Source organism: Sminthopsis crassicaudata, chromosome 5 (assembly GCF_048593235.1).
Source record: "Sminthopsis crassicaudata isolate SCR6 chromosome 5, ASM4859323v1, whole genome shotgun sequence".
NCBI lineage: Eukaryota > Metazoa > Chordata > Mammalia > Dasyuromorphia > Dasyuridae > Sminthopsis > Sminthopsis crassicaudata.
The window spans coordinates 134,492,356-134,511,481 of NC_133621.1; the positions used below are offsets into that span (position 1 = coordinate 134,492,356).

At 32.6% G+C, this 19,126-nt stretch overlaps 1 protein-coding gene across 3 annotated transcripts in view; it reads left to right on the plus strand.

Moving 5' to 3' along the window:
- TMEM168 (transmembrane protein 168) overlaps positions 1 to 17,297 on the plus strand; it is a 44,182-nt gene extending 26,885 nt beyond the window's left edge. For all 3 annotated transcript variants that reach the window (XM_074268273.1, XM_074268272.1, XM_074268271.1), the window contains exons 3-5: positions 7,173 to 7,315; positions 11,656 to 11,930; positions 13,622 to 17,297. In XM_074268273.1, the coding sequence (XP_074124374.1) occupies positions 7,173 to 7,315; positions 11,656 to 11,930; positions 13,622 to 14,169 (966 nt within the window). In that variant the 3' untranslated portion in view covers positions 14,170 to 17,297. The remainder of the gene's footprint in view (positions 1 to 7,172; positions 7,316 to 11,655; positions 11,931 to 13,621) is intronic.
- Positions 17,298 to 19,126: the final 1,829 nt, after the last annotated feature.

Sequence of the window (19,126 nt, forward strand, 5' to 3'; positions counted from 1 at the left end):
TGTGTCCAGGCAGCAAAATTAGGAATAATTTGAAGGTATTAAAATGTTAAGTAGAGAATTTATAAGCAATTAGAGCTAGATGGAAGTGATATAGATTGTTTATAAGTGAGACCCTGTCACTTAATGTTATCTTTTCTTCTTTTTCTTTCTTTTTTTTTAACATTATTTTATATTTATTAACTTTTTATATCCCATTCATTACCAAACAAATCTTTTCCCAGAAAGTTATCCCTTGAATGAAAAAAAAAAGTAAAAATTGACAAAATAAAAGTAGTTCCCCAAAATAATAAACATATATATCAAATCAAGTGAGAAGAATGTACACTATTCTTATCCAAAGTCCATCACTCAGAAACTAGTTTTCTTAACTCTTCTCTTAGGATCACTTCTTTTGATGTTGTTTTTTTATGTTTACATTGTTGTAGTCATTGTATATGTTGTTTTCCTGATTCTGCTTATACTATTAACAGTTTTCTTATGCTTTTCTGAATTCTTCATACTATCCTTTTAAAAAAAATTTTGATGCACACAATATTTAATCATAATCATGAAGGAGTTTCATTTTCTTCAATCCTTGGACAGCTATTTTGATTAGAAGTCTGTTAACATAAAAAGTATTATTATAAATATTTTGATATATATCTTATATGCATTTTGAGCTTACTATAATATATGCTGTAAGTTGTTTCCAGTTTTCCCAGCCGTTGTTATTGAATGAAGAGCCCTTCCTTAAGGAATTTTTGCTGTGAGATTTATCAGACAGTTCATGTATTTCTATTTCTGGCTTATTAGTCTATTCACTGATCTACTTGTCTGTTTTTTACCAGTACCAAGGAGTTTTGATGATTACTGCCATGTAATGTAATTTGAGGTATTCAAATACTATATTATTCCCTTTCATTCTTCCCCCCCTTACTTCCTTTGAGATACTAGATTTCTTATCCCTCCAATGAATTTTGTTATCATTTTAGCTAGCTTTTAAAAGGTATCCCCTTTGTAGCTTAATTAGCATAATATTAAAATTTGTAAGAATTTTAAAAAGTATTATTGCTAGCGGTTTTTACACTGAGCCTGGATAGCTACTTATCAGGATATGATAGAGAAGATTCATCAAGTATAAAGTAGACTGAACTAAATGATCTTTTTAAGGTCTTGTTCAGCTCTAGGATTCTTGAATTCAATTTATTTTCAAAGCCTTATGATTCATTTTGTAGGCTCGAAATTAGCAATTCTTCTAGTAAATATCAGTTTGATTTATTATAAGATCCCTGCTAACCACTTTTCCTCCTAGCATAAATCTCTATACAGTATGCAAAAATAGAAAGATGAATTAAATATAATAGCCTTAAGAATTTCTAAATAAAGTACTAACATATATTGCCCATATTTAGACAAAGATCATTATGTACAGATGTAAGATAGCTCCTTATCTACTCTTTCACTCAATGTGTGCCAGTTCCTATAACTCAGATATGTTCTAGAGATTTATAGTGGACTGACTCAAATGTAAGGCTAATTCTAGAGAAAAAACATGCAAAGATAATTCTTCTCATCTTTATCACCCAGGCTTCTCTGTTTTGTCTGTGACAATAGAGTAGTTACTTAAAATAAAATAGGCATAATAAGGTCACAGATGAATTCTAGGCTGAGGCTGTAGCTCAGTGCTTTACATACCAGTAATATTCAGGCTTTCTGAAAATGAACAAACAAATGTAATAACCTTAATCCATGTTGGCTCCTCCTAGATGTGTTTGCCATCTGTTCAACTAAGGATATAACTGACCATCAGGTCTTTGAATATTTAGGTAGTGCCAACTATCCTCTTTTTGGCTTGTTTGTTTTATCTTAATAGAATGTATGGTAGCATTTCTGACTTACTAACTCAGAAATAATCTAGTAATATTTGCTGTTTATCATTTACTGTTTTTTTGTCTAATTTTCCATTTTTTTTTAAACAATGTTCTTCAATGTGGCAAATGATTTTTCAAAACTGGTGAACTTTTAACTCATCTCTTTTTAAGAAACCTGGTAGAAAGAAATGTTTCTTTTTCTAGAGCACCGTTTTCACACTTTGTAAAATAAATCTGATATATATATATATATACATATATATATATACATATATATATATATGTATGTATGTATGTATGTATGTATTTATCAGTTTTTCAAAAAAGAAATTATACCTTAGTACTGTCTTAATGTACATTTTTAAAAGATATTGGAAACCCTGCATTAAGTTTCAGTTTTAAAGCTGTTAAAAATCAACTGTTTCATTGGTAATCAAGGTAATGTACAGAGTTATCTAAAATTGTGAACAATTGACTATTGAAATAATATTTTTTGTTCTTTGCTGCTATGGGATATATTCTTGTATTCGCTAGAATTAAGTGTTAAAATATTAGATTTTTTAATCAGTTAACACTTAAATTGGAATTTTAAATTATTTAATTAGCCATCTCATTTGAGTGACCTACAGATGTAGTTCTTTAGTTCATAGATATATATTATGAATGACTGCATATTTTTGAATTGTAAAAGTCTACAGTTTACCTCAATTTCATTTTATATACATGCATATGAAAACATATGTATCCATCCATATATGTGTACATATATGTAATATATTTTGTTTATTGCAGCTATAACATTACATAGTAGTAGCTGTTGTTAACCCATAAGTTTTAGGATTAGGAAAGTAAAAACAGTGTTACATGGATATACTCATTAAAAATGAGTACTTATATTTATTTCAGGTATGCATATGCATATATTTTAAAAATTCATTAAAAATTTTTTTAGATTAGGGAATATGGGGGTGGAGTAGTAAGTCTTTTCTGTGGAATAGAGACATCAATAGTCATAATATTTTTTGGTGGAAATTAAGTGATAAAATAAAATAGAAAAATGAGGCAAGTAGGTGGCACAGTAGATAAGCACCAGTCTTGAAGTCAAGAGGACCTGAGTTCAAATTTGACTCAAGCACTTAACATGTCCTGACTATGTGACCCTGGGCAAGTTACTTAACCCTGATTGCCTCAGCCCCACCCCTATGAAAAAGAGGGTTTTTGATGGTATTTGATAGGATCATAGACTTAGACCAGAAGGGATTTTAAAGAAGATTTAATCTAGATCATTCATTATATGAGGCATCGAGGCCTTAGGTATATTAATTGATTTCTCCAATATCACACAAGTTTCCAAATAGCAAGTAAAATGAGATTTGAATGGGAGTTGTTTTACTGTATATACAACAGTACTCATTCTTTCAACTTTGTTGTCAATTCAGAGGGAGGGAGAGTCCATATTCCATTGAATAATTGATTTAGGTCTTCTTAGGGACCTTTATTCTTTCCTCATTTTAAGTAGAGCACAGAGATTTAATATTCCTTGTCCAAGATCATGTGATTAAGTGAGAAGTAACCAGAGCAGGAACTCGAATCCAGATCCTCTTGACTTCATATTAAATGTGCTTATTGTATTTGCTTGTAATCTCAGTTCCAAAGATAGTATTCATGAATATACCACACATAGGAAAGGGCTGGATGAGATCAGGCAACTGTCATCTGCCCTGTTTGCCTGGAGCATGGAGCTAGCATGTCAAGGGAAATAGAATGAAATAATCTGTAGAGGCTGGTTGAACTCAGATTGTGGAGGAGTCTCAAATGCCATTGCAGGAAATTGTATTTTGTCCTATAAGAAATAGTCAAGTCAACCTAAGGTTTTTAAATGGAAGAAGTAATAGAAAGCAGAGAGGAATGCAAAAGTGTCATAAGCAATGACAGTATCATTGGAATATCGTCTTTATGGTCACAACTTTTATTTTTAGAAAACATACCAAAACTTATTCAATTTAATAACATTATTTTATATTCCTTATATTGCATGATATGTAAACCCTTACAGAAGAAAAGTAGGAAACATTGTAGCATTTGCTATGTTGAATGAAAATGTAAATAATATGAAAGCACCTCCAGAGAATATGTAAAGTTCTACATACAACTGCAACAACATGTGCATCCCATAACTTAAAAATTCTGAAGTTAGAGGCAGCTAGGTGGCGCAGTGGATAGAGCACCAGCCTTGAATTCAGGAGGACCCGAGTTCAAATGTGGTCTCAGACACTTAACACTTCCTAGCTGTGTGACCCTGGGCAAGTCACTTAACCCCAACCTCAGGGAAAGGAAAAAAAAAATTCTTAAGTTAGATAATTTCCAAAGAATCTTTAGAAAAGCAGCATAAATTATGAAACAGCTAGAAACTATTCATACTGTAGCTTGTTTTTTTCATTGATATCTTGTTTTTACCTCACATTCATTTCCAAATGTATCCCATCCCCACCATAGCTAGTGAGCCATTCTTTGTAACAAAAAATAAAAAGAAGAAACAAAGGTAGTTCAGCAAGCTAACCAAGTACATGTCATAATATATCATACCTCTTTTCTCTGACTTCTTAAAAGAGAGGAGAGTTGTATTTTATCTGGAGCCAAGATTGTTAGTTAGGCTTCCATAGCCTTCAATTTATTTTTTTGGTTCTTTCTTTTTATTTCTTTATATTGTTTATAGTGGTGTATATTGTTTTCTTCATTCTGCTTACTTTTCTCTGCATCAGTTCCTTCTAGTCTTCCCATGCTTCTTTAAATTCTTCATATTTGGTTGTTTGTTTGTTTTTTTGGCTTGTTTGTTTGTTTAAGGTGCGGTAATATGCCACAGTGTACCACAGTTTGTTTAGCCATTCCCTAAGAAATAGGGTATGTGGTGTGTGTGTGTGTGTGTGTGTGTGTGTGTGTGTGTGTGTGTGTGTGTGTGTGTGTGTGTGTGTGTGTAGCTCCTTTTTTAGAAGAACAAGAAGAAAAGAATGTAAGTAGAAGTTATACAAATTGTGTAGTAAATCTGTAGAATGGAAGTGATAACTAACTTTTGACAATTTACTTTAGAAAAAAAAATTTAAGAAACAGTAATAGTTGTGAGGATTTCAATTTCAAATATGTAGAGTACTACTGGTCACTGCTAATAATGGATGCTCAAGATTTCCTTTATGAGTAGTTTCTTCTGTTATAAAGACTTCATTTTTCTATTCATTTCAACAAATAAATATTGATTAAGACTGGGACTACAAAGATAAAAACAAAACAGCCCCTGCCTTTAAGGAACTCACATTTTGCTAGGGATGCAGTGTTGTATCTACACAAAAGCTACTATTAGTTCATGGCAAGTAATACAAAATAATTTAAAAAAAAAAAAAAAACATTCACAAAATGTAAAGGGAAAGGGCATAAGTAAGAAGAAGAAGAATCTTATGAGAGGTAGCTCCCAATCTGTGCTTTGATGGAATATAGGAATTCTAAGAAGGAAATGTGAAAAGTACATTACTGAAAATGGCTCACAATCTGTTCAAAGACATGGAATAGGCTATGGAATACTGGGTAGAGAAAAGAGCTAATAATCCGATTTGACTGAAAGGTAGAGTGTGTGATGGAAACTAGAAAGTTAAGTGGGACCCTGGAAAGTCTATGCTGAAAATATTGTTTTTATCCTAAGAGGCAATAAGGAACCCCCTAAAATTTCTGTATGTGTAGTTACATAATCAGAAATTTAGGGAAATCAAGTTGGCAGGTGGAGGGAATGGATTAGAATGGGGAGAGGCTATTTTAGTGGTCAGATTAAAGATTTTGAAGATCTGAACTAGAGTAGTGGTAGAGCCAAGTGGAGAAAAGGATTTCAGTGTAAGAACTGTTCCAGTGTCAGACTTTGAGGAAATCCAGGAGCCTCTGTCTTGCTCTAACCAAAGCTTTCTAACTGCCCTAGAGAAAACCCAATATGTGTCCCACCATCTGTTCTGGAATACCTGACAAAACTAAATAGAAGCTATTTCCGACTTGTTCTACAACTCTTTAACAGTCAGTCTCTCCTATAGCTCTATTGTTCTGTGCATTTAGCCTATTTTTATCCTTTTGCTGTTTCCCATGACTATTCCCTTATAAGAACTCTTTTTTACTGGGTATCCCTGTCTGAATAAGAGAGTGTGTTGTTCCAAATTGCAATTCTTTGACCCTGAATAAATGCCTACTTTATTTACTGATGTTCTAGTTGGTCTAAGTTTTCCCAGATTGACAAGAGGTAGAATAGACAAAGATTTAACACTTGATTACATTTAGTGATCAGATTTGTGAGGAAAAAGTCAAGCATAATTTTTAAGATAATGTCTCAAGGGTAGAAAAAGATGATGATTGTTTCAAAAGAAATAAGGGAAAAGGGGGAACAAGGAAGTTAATGTCAAAGTGAATTTCAATATCCTTCTTAGTGAAAAGAATATTCAAACTCTATAATACTTCAAAAGGAAATACTTTCTGTTTCCCTTGAACTAGTAAAAAAAAAAAATCATGAGTAAATTTTGAAATAAAAAAGACTGCTATCCTGGATTCTTTCCCTAGTTTTCCATATCTAAGATTATTCTGATATTCAGGATTACTATAAAGTGATTTTCTAAAGTTACAGTTATGTCATCCCTCCTCCTCTTGGATATATATGCCTTAATGTGTGAATTATTCTATCTGAAAATGCATTGAAGAATGCAGTATACATTTTCCATGCTACAGCAGCTAAAATTTTCCTGTAATGATAGGAATTATTTAGAAATTTCACAAAAATTCTTAATTTTCATAAGAGTAATATCTTTTTAGAGAGCCTAAGTATAAGTGTTTCTATCAAGTCTATAATTATCAAGGTATGTGCACTATCCAAGAAATTAAAAGATTATTAAGTAAACTGATAGTTAGAAAAGATCTCACGCTCTCCAATCCACCCTTCTCATTTTACAGATGAAATGGCTGTTTCTAAGCAGTTTGGAAAATCTGCCAGTCATAGATAATTTTTCCTCACACTGCATTTATCAGCAAAGGACTTATATCTTTGCAAAGATATTATATTATAAATTTCAGGCCCAATTCTTCTCTTACAAATAACAAAACTGAAGCCCAGTGCTAACTTATTCTGTCTAGTAATCGACTTATACTAGGTCACACAGCTATTAGAGTTAGAATTTAAATGAAGATTTTAGGTTGAAAAGGTCTGAAAGGCTTTGGTGGTTTTTGTTTAGAGGTGTGAGATAGTTTGTTTCATTGAAATATGAAAAACATTTGATAAATGATCTTTTTGTTTGTTTTATCTAGCCAACAAATGGAATCTTCTTGAGCATGTTTCTTATTGTTTTACCATTGGAATCCATGGCTCATGGGCTCTTCCATGAACTGGGTAACTGTTTAGGAGGAACATGTGTTGGATATGCCGTTGTGATTCCAACCAACTTCTGCAGGTAAGGTGATTCAGTACTATTACTAGAATATTTGTAACCACATATTAAGTTTAAATCAATTTTGGTTAATATTTTTTACAACTATAAGCATTATATTAAGAATATGAGCATTGCATTTTTATTTTTAGGATAAAAGCATTACAAAAAAAGTCTTGCTCTAAGTAAGCATGGCGTATTCAAAACATTTTAAATTGTTTATTTCAGAAGTTTGTAACCCTTTTTTTTGGTCATGGACTTCTTTGTTAATGAAGCAGATGGACTTCTTAAAATTATGTTTTTAAATACATAAAGCAAATACAGTTATGTTGAAATACAATTATCAAAAATGTCTAACATTCATGGACCCCAGGTTAAGAACCTTTGATTTATTTGAATACTTTGGGCCCCAATTGTGGAAAAATTTAATAATTTCTCTGAGAATTCATTACAAAGGAATTTCTTATTTAAAGGGCTTTAATATTAATCAGTTATCTGTGATGTTGGTGGTGTGTCCTAATAGCCATGGGATGTATTTATAGGCATTTTCATTTCATGGAATATGAGGGTCTTAGTTTTAGAGTTCAAAGGGATTTTTGAGATCCTCTAATTCAAACACCTCATTTTACAGATAAGACAACTGAGGTTCCTTGATTTTACATCTAGTGATTTTTTTCATTGCCACTGTTTATTAAGTACATTGTTCAAAGAGTTTATAGTCGAATAGAAAAAATGTGATAGGTATAAAAAATATGAATAAAGCATTTATATGCAGAGTACAAAATCAAAAGAATTCTTTTTTCCCCTTTTTTATTATTATAGTTTTTTATTTATAAGATATATGTATGCATGGGTAATTTTTCAGCATTGACAGTTGCAAAACCTTTTGTTCCAATTTTTCCCCTCCTTCCCCCTATCCCCTCCCGCAGATGGCAGGTTGACCAAAACATGTTAAATATGTTAAAGTATATGATGTTAAATATAATATATGTATACATGTCCATAGTTATTTTGCTGTACAAAAAGAATCGGACTTTGAAATAGTGTACAATTAATGTGAAGGAAATCAAAAATGCAGGCGGACAAAAATAGAGGGATTGGGAATACTATGTAGTGGTTCATAGTCATCTCCCAGAGTTCTTTCGCTGGGTGTAGCTGGTTCAGTTCATTACTGCTCTATTAGAACTGATTTGGTTCATCTCATTATTGAAGAGGGCCTCATCCATCAGAATTGATCCTCATATAATATTGTTGTTGAGGTATACAATGATCTCCTGGTCCTGCTCATTTCACTTTGCATTAGTTCATATAGGTCTCTCCGGGCCTTTCTGAAATCATCCTGTTGGTCATTTCTTACAGAACAACAATATTTCATAATATTCATATATCACAACTTACTCAGCCATTCTCCAATTGAGGGGCATCCACTCAATTTCCAGTTTCTGGCCACTACAAAGAGGGCTGCCACAGTTTTACACACACAGGTCCCTTTCCCTTCTTTAGTATTTCCTTGGAATATAAGCCCAGTAGTAGCACTGCTGGATCAAAGGATATGCACAGTTTGATAACTTTTTGAGCATAGTTCCAAATCACTCTCCAGAATGGCTGGATGTATTCACAATTCCACCAACAATGTATCAGTGTCCCATTTTCCCACATCCCCTCCAACATTCTGCATTATCTCTCCCTGTCATTCTAGCCAATCTGACAGTAGTTGTATCCAAGAGTTGTCTTAATTTGCATTTCTCTGACTAATAAAGACTTGGAGCATCCTTTCATACGGCTAGAAATAGTTTCAATTGAAAGAATTCTTCTTTTTTTTTTTTTTTTTTTTTTTTTGAAAAACAAGGAGCTTTTACTATAAATAAGAGTCTGAAGGGTATGGGGGAGGCAGACATTGGGGTTTTCTATATAACACTCTTCAGGGGCCTAGGGGGTCCCCTTTGCTGCCAGAGGGGGATCAGTGCAAAGAGCCAAGATGGAGGGGAGGCGAGGGGACACATGGCCAAAACTGCTAGGGACAAAAATTGGTTCTGAGAGACCTGAAAAGGTTAAGGTTAGTTTTTGGGGTAACAATTTTCAGGGTCCCCATGTGGGCCACCAACTAATGAGGGAAAGGAAAGGGGGAACCCCATTTCTCAGCACATAGATAATCCCATGAGGCGCAGTGTCCCCTGTAAAATGAATTTACATAGATTGATAAATAAAAGGTTTATTGTAGGAATTTGGAAGTAGAGCTCAGTTAGAAAGATGCCACGGCCAAAGGTGGCTGCTGGCGGGCAGAAACCCTTACATGGCTGGAAGGATACCATGTGTTGGCTGGGAAGGCTCCTACTGAAAGAATTCTTCTAAGTGCTGGTAATACAAATGGAAAAATAAGTATGTGAGATCAGAACTTTCTGACTCCAGGCCCAGCATTCATTCTATCACTGAGCCATATCCTGACCAAAGGGACCTCAGGAATCATCTAATCCAGGCCCCTTGTTTTACAAATGAGGAAACTCTGAGGCCCAGAAAGTCAAAATTACTTATCTGAGTTCATTCAGATAGTAAGTGATCCCAAGTAGTATTTGAATCTAGGATATTAGGCTTCAAATATATATTGTTTTTCCTACCATTTTAAAGTGATGCTTAGTTTCTCAGATCGACTAAGATGACAGAAAAGATAATGATGTATATTGGAGGAGATATGGGAAAACTGGGATATTACTATATTGTTGGTGGAGTTGTGAATTGATCCAACCATTCTGGAGAGCAATTTGGAACTATTCCCAAAGGGCTACCAAACTGTGCTCACCCTTTGATCCAGCAGCGTTTGTACTGAGATTATATTCCAAAGAGATCTTAAAGGAGGGAGAGGGACCCACATGTGCAAAAATGTTTGTGGCAGCCCTCTTAGTAGTGTCAAAAAACTGGAAACTGAGTGGATGCCCATCATTTGGAGAATGGCTGAATAAATTGTGATATTTGAATGTTATGGAATATTATTGTTCTAAAAGAAAACATGAGCAGAGGCCTGGAGAGATTTACATGAACTGATGCTAAGTGAAGTGAGTAGAACCAAGAGAACATAGTACACACTAACAAAATTATACAATGATCAATTCTGATAGACATGGCTTTTTTTTTTTTTTTTTTTTTTTTAATTTTATTTATTTATTTATTTATTTATTTATAGCTTTTTATTTACAAGATATATGCAGAGGTAATTTGCCATTTTTTTTTTTTTTGTCAGTTTATAAGTTTGAGGTCTAGATTCCAGTAAATTCATCATTATTTTTTGAGATCTTAAGTCTTTTTGATTTAATCATGAGGAGTGATCTCCTAAATTGAGTTTTAAGTGTTCTTAATTAAATAAATTATAGCTTATTTCACCTTTAAGGGTGCCTTTCATATTATGTTTCTATTAGGATAAAATGCCTTTACTTTTGGTTCATTTATTGCTCATAGTTATTATTAATATTCATTGTTATGCTTTTCACAGTAATATTTTCTTGAACTTGCTATTCTATTTGGAAATATGGCTTTCAGCTTCTACATTGACTTTGAAATAAAAAAATGTAATCATCTTTTGTATCACCTTCATTTTCAAATATATCCCTCTCTTTAAATTTAAGTTTGAAGTTAATTTTCACATTTAAAATAGGTCTTTATAAAGGATTATTAAGTACATAATTGAAGTGTTCATTAATTTTTATTTAGAGATTTTAACTTGACATTTAGATATCCTTTTTCTTTATTGACCCCCAATTTTCTAATGAATTTTATCTTAAAATATGTAGCAAAATAATCTTTTTTTCTAAAAAAATATTATTAACAATTTTTTTTCCTACAATTACAGAAGTGTCTCTAGAGATTGTTGTTCCAGAGAAGTTTTGGAACTCATATTCTGATTTTCCCAGCATAAAGCAGTGGCTGCCATTATTTCTTCTTTATTTCACTAGTATCTTTCACATTGGTATTTTTAAATTACTGAATACTCTTAGTTACTTGCAATTCTCTTTTCTACTCTGAAAACTTAATTTTAGGAGAGCAATAAGGTGATTTTTTTAAAAATTTATTTTCTTTTTTTTTTAAGAATTAACACTTGTATAAAGGGGTTGGCTTAGATCTAGGGTTCTTAGTGTGGAATCCATGAACTTGGGCTTAGCATTTTTTTTTAATAACTGTATTTCAATATAATTGGTTTCCTATGTATTTTATTTTGTGCGTTTAAAAATATTATTCTTAGAGGGGAACTTTAGACCTTACCATCCTGCTGAAGGGAGTCCATGACATAAAAATGGTTAAGAACATCTGGCTTATATAATCTTTAGCATCCTTCCAATTTAATTTATTCTTCTGTTTATTTGTATTTTCTATAGTCCTGATGGTCAGCCAACACTTCTTCCTCCAGATCATGTTCAGGAGTTGAACTTGAGGTCTACTGGCATGCTTAATGCTATTCAACGTTTTTTTGCATATCACATGATTGAAACATATGGCTGTGACTATTCTACAAGTGGATTTTCTTTGGATACTCTGCATTCCAAGCTCAAAGCTTTCCTTGAACTTCGGACTACAGATGGACCCAGACATGACACTTACGTTTTATATTACAGTGGTCACACTCATGGTACTGGAGAATGGGCTCTGGCAGGTAATCCACTGTTAGACTTTTTAAATGTTGAAAATATTTCTGTCAATATAGACCCGTAGGTTCCTCTTATTGTCCAAACACTGAGCATGCCTGTTCTTGGTCATATGAAATCTTTTTACTAGGGATGATTTAAATTGCTAATCTGGTTCTTCCCTCAGCAGTGTTGTAGGCTACCCATGGATTTGATACCCCTATTTTAGATGTCCTTGGAACATTTGTGTAGTTATCTTCTATTCTTCTGGACTAGAAATATTTTAAAAATAGAAACCATTCATAGTATCTCTAATAAAATTAAGTCTTTTAGTCCTTATCTACCAAAACTCAGGACAGATGAAAATAATTTATTAGTTAAGTTTGTATGATTGATCTTCCTTATTAAACTGTATAAATGAAAAGCCTGAGAGAGTTTCTGGGTAATTAATAATTAGCTCATTAGAGTAGTGAATAATAAATAAATGAATGAATGAATAAACAAACAAATAAATAAATAAATGAGTGGTCTCTCATAACCAAAGATCCTTCATGAAGGTCATGGAATATTTAAATAGCTTTGGAAGAGGGATATCCCTGAGGGTAATAGTTCTCTCTGAGTGAGAGGTGGGTTTTTTTTAATAAGTCACTGGGAAACATATATTTGATCATGTCATCACTCTCAGATCATTCTGCCTCTTCCAAAAAAAGTGAATCTCCACCCATTCCTATTTAAACAGTGGTGCAGTTATGGTTAAAATTGGACCTAGATAAGCTGATCTGGGTTGTGGGACAAGGTGAGGAATGTTCTTGTGAGACTGGGATTTGAATGGGAAAAAAAAGCAAAAATTAAGATATTTCAGTCCTGTATATGAAATTGGTTATTAATAAGAAAATCATTTTTCATAATAATTTTCTCATAAATAAACATCCTTTTAAAATAAGTCATATTCAAATTTATAAAACAAATTTCTTGACTATCTCATTAAATCTTCTTTTAAAGCAAATAGGATAACTTTTGTTTTGTTTTTTAACTAGTCAAATCTGTTTTTTTAAATGTCTCCTATAAAGGAAGTTTTTAAGTTTTAGATTGTATATTTAATTCCAAGAATTTGGATTTTATTAATCTGAAATGTAAATAAAATGACTAGCACTATGATAATAATTGCAAAGGTACTTGGCTTTAATTCCAACTGTGATCTTGTTGGAAGCAGCTTTTAACACCATCCCTCTTTATTTATATTCTAGAATGAACCTGCAAATCATTGAACTGTTTTCCTTCACTTTAACATAACACATAGTAGCATTTAGCTTTTTCTAGATGCCTCATCATCTTCCATATGAAAATACTTATGGTCATTAGCATGGGAAATATGGTGAGGAATATTGTGACTTTAATGGTCTTCAGAAAACCACTAAGTCAGAGGCTCCTCAGCTACTACAGCTGGGACTTTATATGGCTTTATGATGGGGGAACTGGAGCCAAATCAAATTCCTTTTGTGGATTTGTCATCTTTTGTAGAAATTCAAAAACTATATCCAATTCCTGTGAAAAAAGGTGCCTGGGTGTACCCAGTGTGGGTAGAGGGGAAAGAAGTTGCATCAGAGAAATGTTGGCAAATATTAGTCCTATCACAGACCATTCCTAAAATCTCCATCTCAGTTTCCTTAATCCAGATATTTTCAGACATCTTACTGTTGATTTTTCACTTTTTTTGTAGGTGGAGATACATTACGACTTGACACACTTTTGGAATGGTGGAGAGAAAAGAATGGTTCTTTCTGTTCCCGACTTATTATTGTACTAGATAGTGAGAACTCAATCCCGTGGATTAAAGAAGTGAGAACAATTAATGATCAATATATTGCAGTGCAGGGAGCCGAAATGACCAAGATGGTGGACCTTGAAGAAGCTGACCCTGCACAGCTTGGTGACTTTACAAGAGACTGGGTAGAATACAACTGTAATGCTAACAGTAATATCATCTGGACCGAAAAGGGACGGGCTGTGAAAGCAGTATATGGTGTATCCAAAAGATGGAGCGACTACACTTTGCATTTGCCAACAGGAAGTGATGTTGCCAAGCACTGGATGTTATATTTTCCTCGTGTTACATACCCTCTAGTGCATTTGGCAAACTGGCTTTGTGGCCTAAACCTTTTCTGGATCTGCAAAGCTTGTTTTAGGTGCCTGAAAAGGTTAAAAATGAGGTGGTTTCTTCCTGCTGTGCTGGACACAGGACAAGGCTTCAAACTTGTCAAATCATAATTAGGAACCAAAGATGGAACATGACAGTCTTTTACTATCAAAAATGACTAACTTGCCACTTTTTATATACTATTTTTTGTGCGTGAAAGTTTCTTGCTACTTTATAGTTGCACTGTTTTCTTAAGCAATTGCCAGTATATGCAAAGGGTTGGAAACTATTATTTTAAACTAAAAAGTGTGTGCTTAGTGAATAACATTTGTAACCAAATTTCTCTGTAAGTGTATAAGATCTACTAATGTGACCATACAATTTGAAAAAAGGTTGCAAGTTCACATATATTGGGGGAGGGGAAAGATTGCCCTGAAATAATCATCCAAGAACAAAAATGCCTTATTTTCTAGGAGGAAACTAGAGCATGTACAACAAACTTCCTTAGCTATGTTATGGGGGGGTGGGGGGAGAGGAAACTGGGTATAAAAAAACCTCTTGCTCTGAATAATATTAAAGACTGAGTTAAGACCATGAGAAAGTCCCCACACCTATTGTAAATAGAAAAGATCCTTCCTATATAATGAATTTTTTATAGTACAAATATGCAAAGCATGCAGGCCAGTGCCTTGAGTTGCCTTTGCTGTGACCATTAAGAGAGCATAGAATCCAAAGTTAGTCAGATTAGCTGTAACCATTTAGGTATGATAGGCTAAAGGCTAAATAGAAATTACTTTTGCATGCATTGTTGGTAGCACCTGAATCAAAAGACTGGACAATTTTATAGTCTTATCTCAGGGTCATTTCACATTTTCTTAATGATGGAAAATGTTAAATGCACAAACCTTCCAAACAAACTAGATCTCTTCTTGTGAGGAATTGTCTTATTTAAGTCAGAATATATTAAGCAAAAAAAAAAAAAAAAAAAGTATTCTGGCTCATCAGTGTTCATGTTCTTCCATAAAATTTATTATTTTTCACCACATTAAAATTAATATTGTTTAGTTTAGGCTGGTAAATTTTCTGTCGACACACACATGATATATTATGTTAAAGTATTATTTAATATTAACAGTTTTGTCAAAATGTGATAACTTAAGACATTTTTAACCTTCACAATATTTTCTATATTTAAACAATAGTCTGTGATCAGTGTATTCCCTGAGGGATGGTTCAATCTCTACTTTTACTCATAATTTCTCAAATTTTAAGTTTCTATTTTTGAGAAAGGAATAGGATTAAATTTGAGGGTTTGTTAGCACTTCTCTATTTAATTTACTGTAGCTTTTCAAAATTAAGCCATTTTCTGAAATTTGACAGAGAATTGAAACTTTTGCCTTACTTCTACCTCTTTCTACATGTAAAATTTGAGGATCTAGTTACTAATAGATAAGTTGCTAAATGATCATCATCCCTATCAGCATCCCATTATCCATAACACATTGTTCTAGTCTACTAAATTCTGATTTATATAACATAATAGTGAATCTGCCCAGCATGTTATGTGTGGTAACATAAAACCCATAAATTAATTTATTTTGCTAATAATTTAGTGAATCTGAAAGGCAAGAATTTAAACTTTATAGTCATTAAAAGCCTGTGGTGAGGTAGCTCATCAGTGCAGTGGTTAGAGCAGCAACCTTGGAGGCAGGAAGATCAGAGTTCAAATCTGGTCTCAGACACTTGATACTTATTAGATGTGTGACCATGAGCAAGTCAACCCTGATTGCCTGGCCAAAAAAGAAAGAAAGAAAGAACTCCTATAGCTCCAAAAAAAAGTTTATTAAAATCTTATTTTTTTCCCCCAAATTTCCTAGAAGAGGTTTCATTAGCACATCATTATTTTTTCAAATTTCCTAGAAATTTCACTAGCACATCATTTTTTTTTTTTTAATTTAGAGATAAACATCAAGAAAGAGTCTTGAAAAAGAAATATGGGGAAAAAAAAAAGAAAATGTTTAGGACTACAAAGCTTTATAGTTATTTTTGATACATGTTTCTTTTTACCGATTTCTGATAGGATAGGCATTGTCTTTGGAGGGAAAATGGGACCAAGAAGGAACTTTTGGGAAAATGGGGCTTGAGCTGTGTGTAAATGTTTAAAAATTAATGAATTTTGAGAGCTGCTCCCACTAACGGAAAAATGAAAATGACCATGTTAAAGCCAGTTAGCTTTGAATTTGTGAAAGCTTTTCTGAAGTTGCTATCCTAGATGTCAATGAACTCTGCACATGATTCATTAAATGCCAGTAACTAGATTGGGAGTTTTAGTTGATAAGGCATTCCATTTTTTCCTATTTGGAATTTTATATGGCTTAACTATAAAGTAATGAAACTTATTTTCACAGTTGTGTGATAGAGAATATGTGGAATGGTTTTCATCAACCTCAGTTTCATTACTTTGGTTATACCACATATTTAGAAAGGAATTACTTAGTAATAAGAGGCATGAAATTCAATCATTTTTTTCACATATGCACCCCACCCATGGATGATTTGGATGTATTTATTCGATAGAAAATGAACTTGGCTTCATTTGTTTCTTCAAGTTTGTGCCTTTCTAAAACCATAAAAGTATTTCTGCAGCCATTTTTAAAAGGTGTGCAATGTGAATATATGATAAATAAAAGATAGTGTGAGTTCTGTCCCCTATGTATAGAGTCATGTTACACTTAAATCATTTATGTGCAATCATTTTTTCAAAAAAAAGTTGTTTTTTTTTTCCCTTTAGGTCAAATCCTTCCTCCTTGAATTGCTTGGATCATTGTTTAATAGTTTTAAAAAGTATTCTTTATATATATGACACTATGATAAACTACTTCCAGAGCCCATTTTTATGATCAGCATTTTCTTAAATTAATATTAGTAGCAAAAGGAATTTTTATGGTGTGTTAGTGGGTGGATTTTTTTTTTTTTTTTTGAGTAAAGTACCTTCATTGAAATCTATTTATTAAATGGATTTTTTTTGTTTGTTTGAAATGATTTTGATCTAAAATACATTTGCTGTTTTGGATACTTCTAATATATATTCTTTCATATTGAGAGTTTTATTGTTTAGAAGTGATGTTTTATATTAATTTCTTCAGGATAGTATTAACTATATCAGAAGCAAACTTTCTTGGAAAATATGCCATTGCATTGACTCATTATATGAATGTATAATTGATTTTTATTTATTAGTAAAAGCTCAGCGGAATTACATTATGAGCTATCAGTACTTTTAATATCCCCTCAATTTATAACCATAAGATTGTAAGCTTTACAAGGTCATGAACTGTGTTTTGTATTTTATATATTTTCACGCTCATCACCCATCACAGAGCCTTACACAAAGTAGTAGGCACTGTAAACATTTATGGAACAAATGAAAATTTCTATTCCAATAAAAAATTTCTCTGTGGTGCTATAAAGAGTTAGAGTCAGGATAGCTGAACTTTTAATGCCACCTGTACTTATCTCTCTGTGTAACTTCGAAAGCCTTACTTAACTTCTCTGAGCCTCAATTTTCTCATGGGGAAAATAGAGTTCCAGCTATATGACCTTTAAGATCTCTTCCAGATCTGAATCCTGTATCAATTCTGACGCAGTCAGAAATATTTCCTTGCTAACACTATATGTGCCCAACATGTTCTATTTTGTTAGCATTCCCAAAGTCCTGGATGGTAATAGATCAAAGTCATGGAAATTATATTGAAGAAAATAAGCCATTTTGTGGTCCTCAAATTTAATAAAATTATAATTGTAAAATTAGAAGAAAGGACAACAAGAAATCTAGTATCTATATGAATATTTCATAGTGTCAACATAGTGTCAAATTTATAGGAAAAAAATGAGTTCAGATTGGCTTCTATATATATATATATATATATTTTAAAGAATTTAGATGTTATGATTGTTATTTATTTAGGACTCTTAATGAAACTTTTCATCATAGCTTCTGTGAGATTAAACTTTGAATTTTTCAGTTAGTTTGGTTTCTCCCTATTAGAAAAATATAGAAGTTTTAGCAATCAAAATTATTCATGAAAAGAAAATTTTTACTTAAGAGAACAAAGTACAGTAACCACATATTTAGTTAGAAAGGACTTTAAGGACATCTAATCTGCTGCTCCCACTTATAAAATGATGAGGAAATTGTTAAGTCACTTGCTCAAAGCCACAAAGGTATGAAGTGGCAGAATACTTGGATCTGATTCCAAATCTAAAACACTCTGCACTGTGCCATGCATGTATCCTGGCTCACAAGGAAAGATGACAATACATTTTTAAGGTAAGAAAAGTACTACATGCTATCTGAAGAGGTTTACTGCCATCCAGTCTTGTTTTGAGAATGGCTATGCTACAGTTGCAATAAGTAGAGATGAACAATGAAACCAATGTAAGCATAAAAACAAATCAAAATACTATTGTCTTCATATCTTTTATATGTTTTTGGAATTCTGACTGTAGGCAGCTTGTTGAATTGGAAATAACTCAGAAAATAAGCAGCAGTTTTATAAGTGGGAAAGAAAAATCCATTTTTTTTTTTAAACTAAGTTTACACAGTTGCTTAGAGATTTCAGGCAAACCACCAGGATGTTGTGTTTTTTGTTTGTTTGTTTGCTTGTTTGTTTTTAATTTAAAATTTATGTGATGCCTAATAACCAATTTGACAAATTTTCTTTTTTGTGAATTGATGTGTATGTGTGTGTAACCTGTAACTATAACATTTAGTTATATTAATGACAGTTGGTGTGTGTAACCTGTAACTATAACATTTAGTTATATTAATGACAGTTGCTGATCTGCATTGATATGAGTAGTTTTCACACTGGGAGTTGCTTCCACATAGATCAAATCATGAGCTTAAACCCATAATGCTACTTTTAATACAGGGCCCAGAAACAAGAAGTTCAAAGCAGAAAATCTGGTAGATTCCTTTTATCCACAAAATATAGATGAATAGTTGATTAGGCTTGTTTTCCACAGGATTGGCCCATATTGAGATTTGTTTGGTACATTAATGATTGGCTATGCAGGGCATTTAAT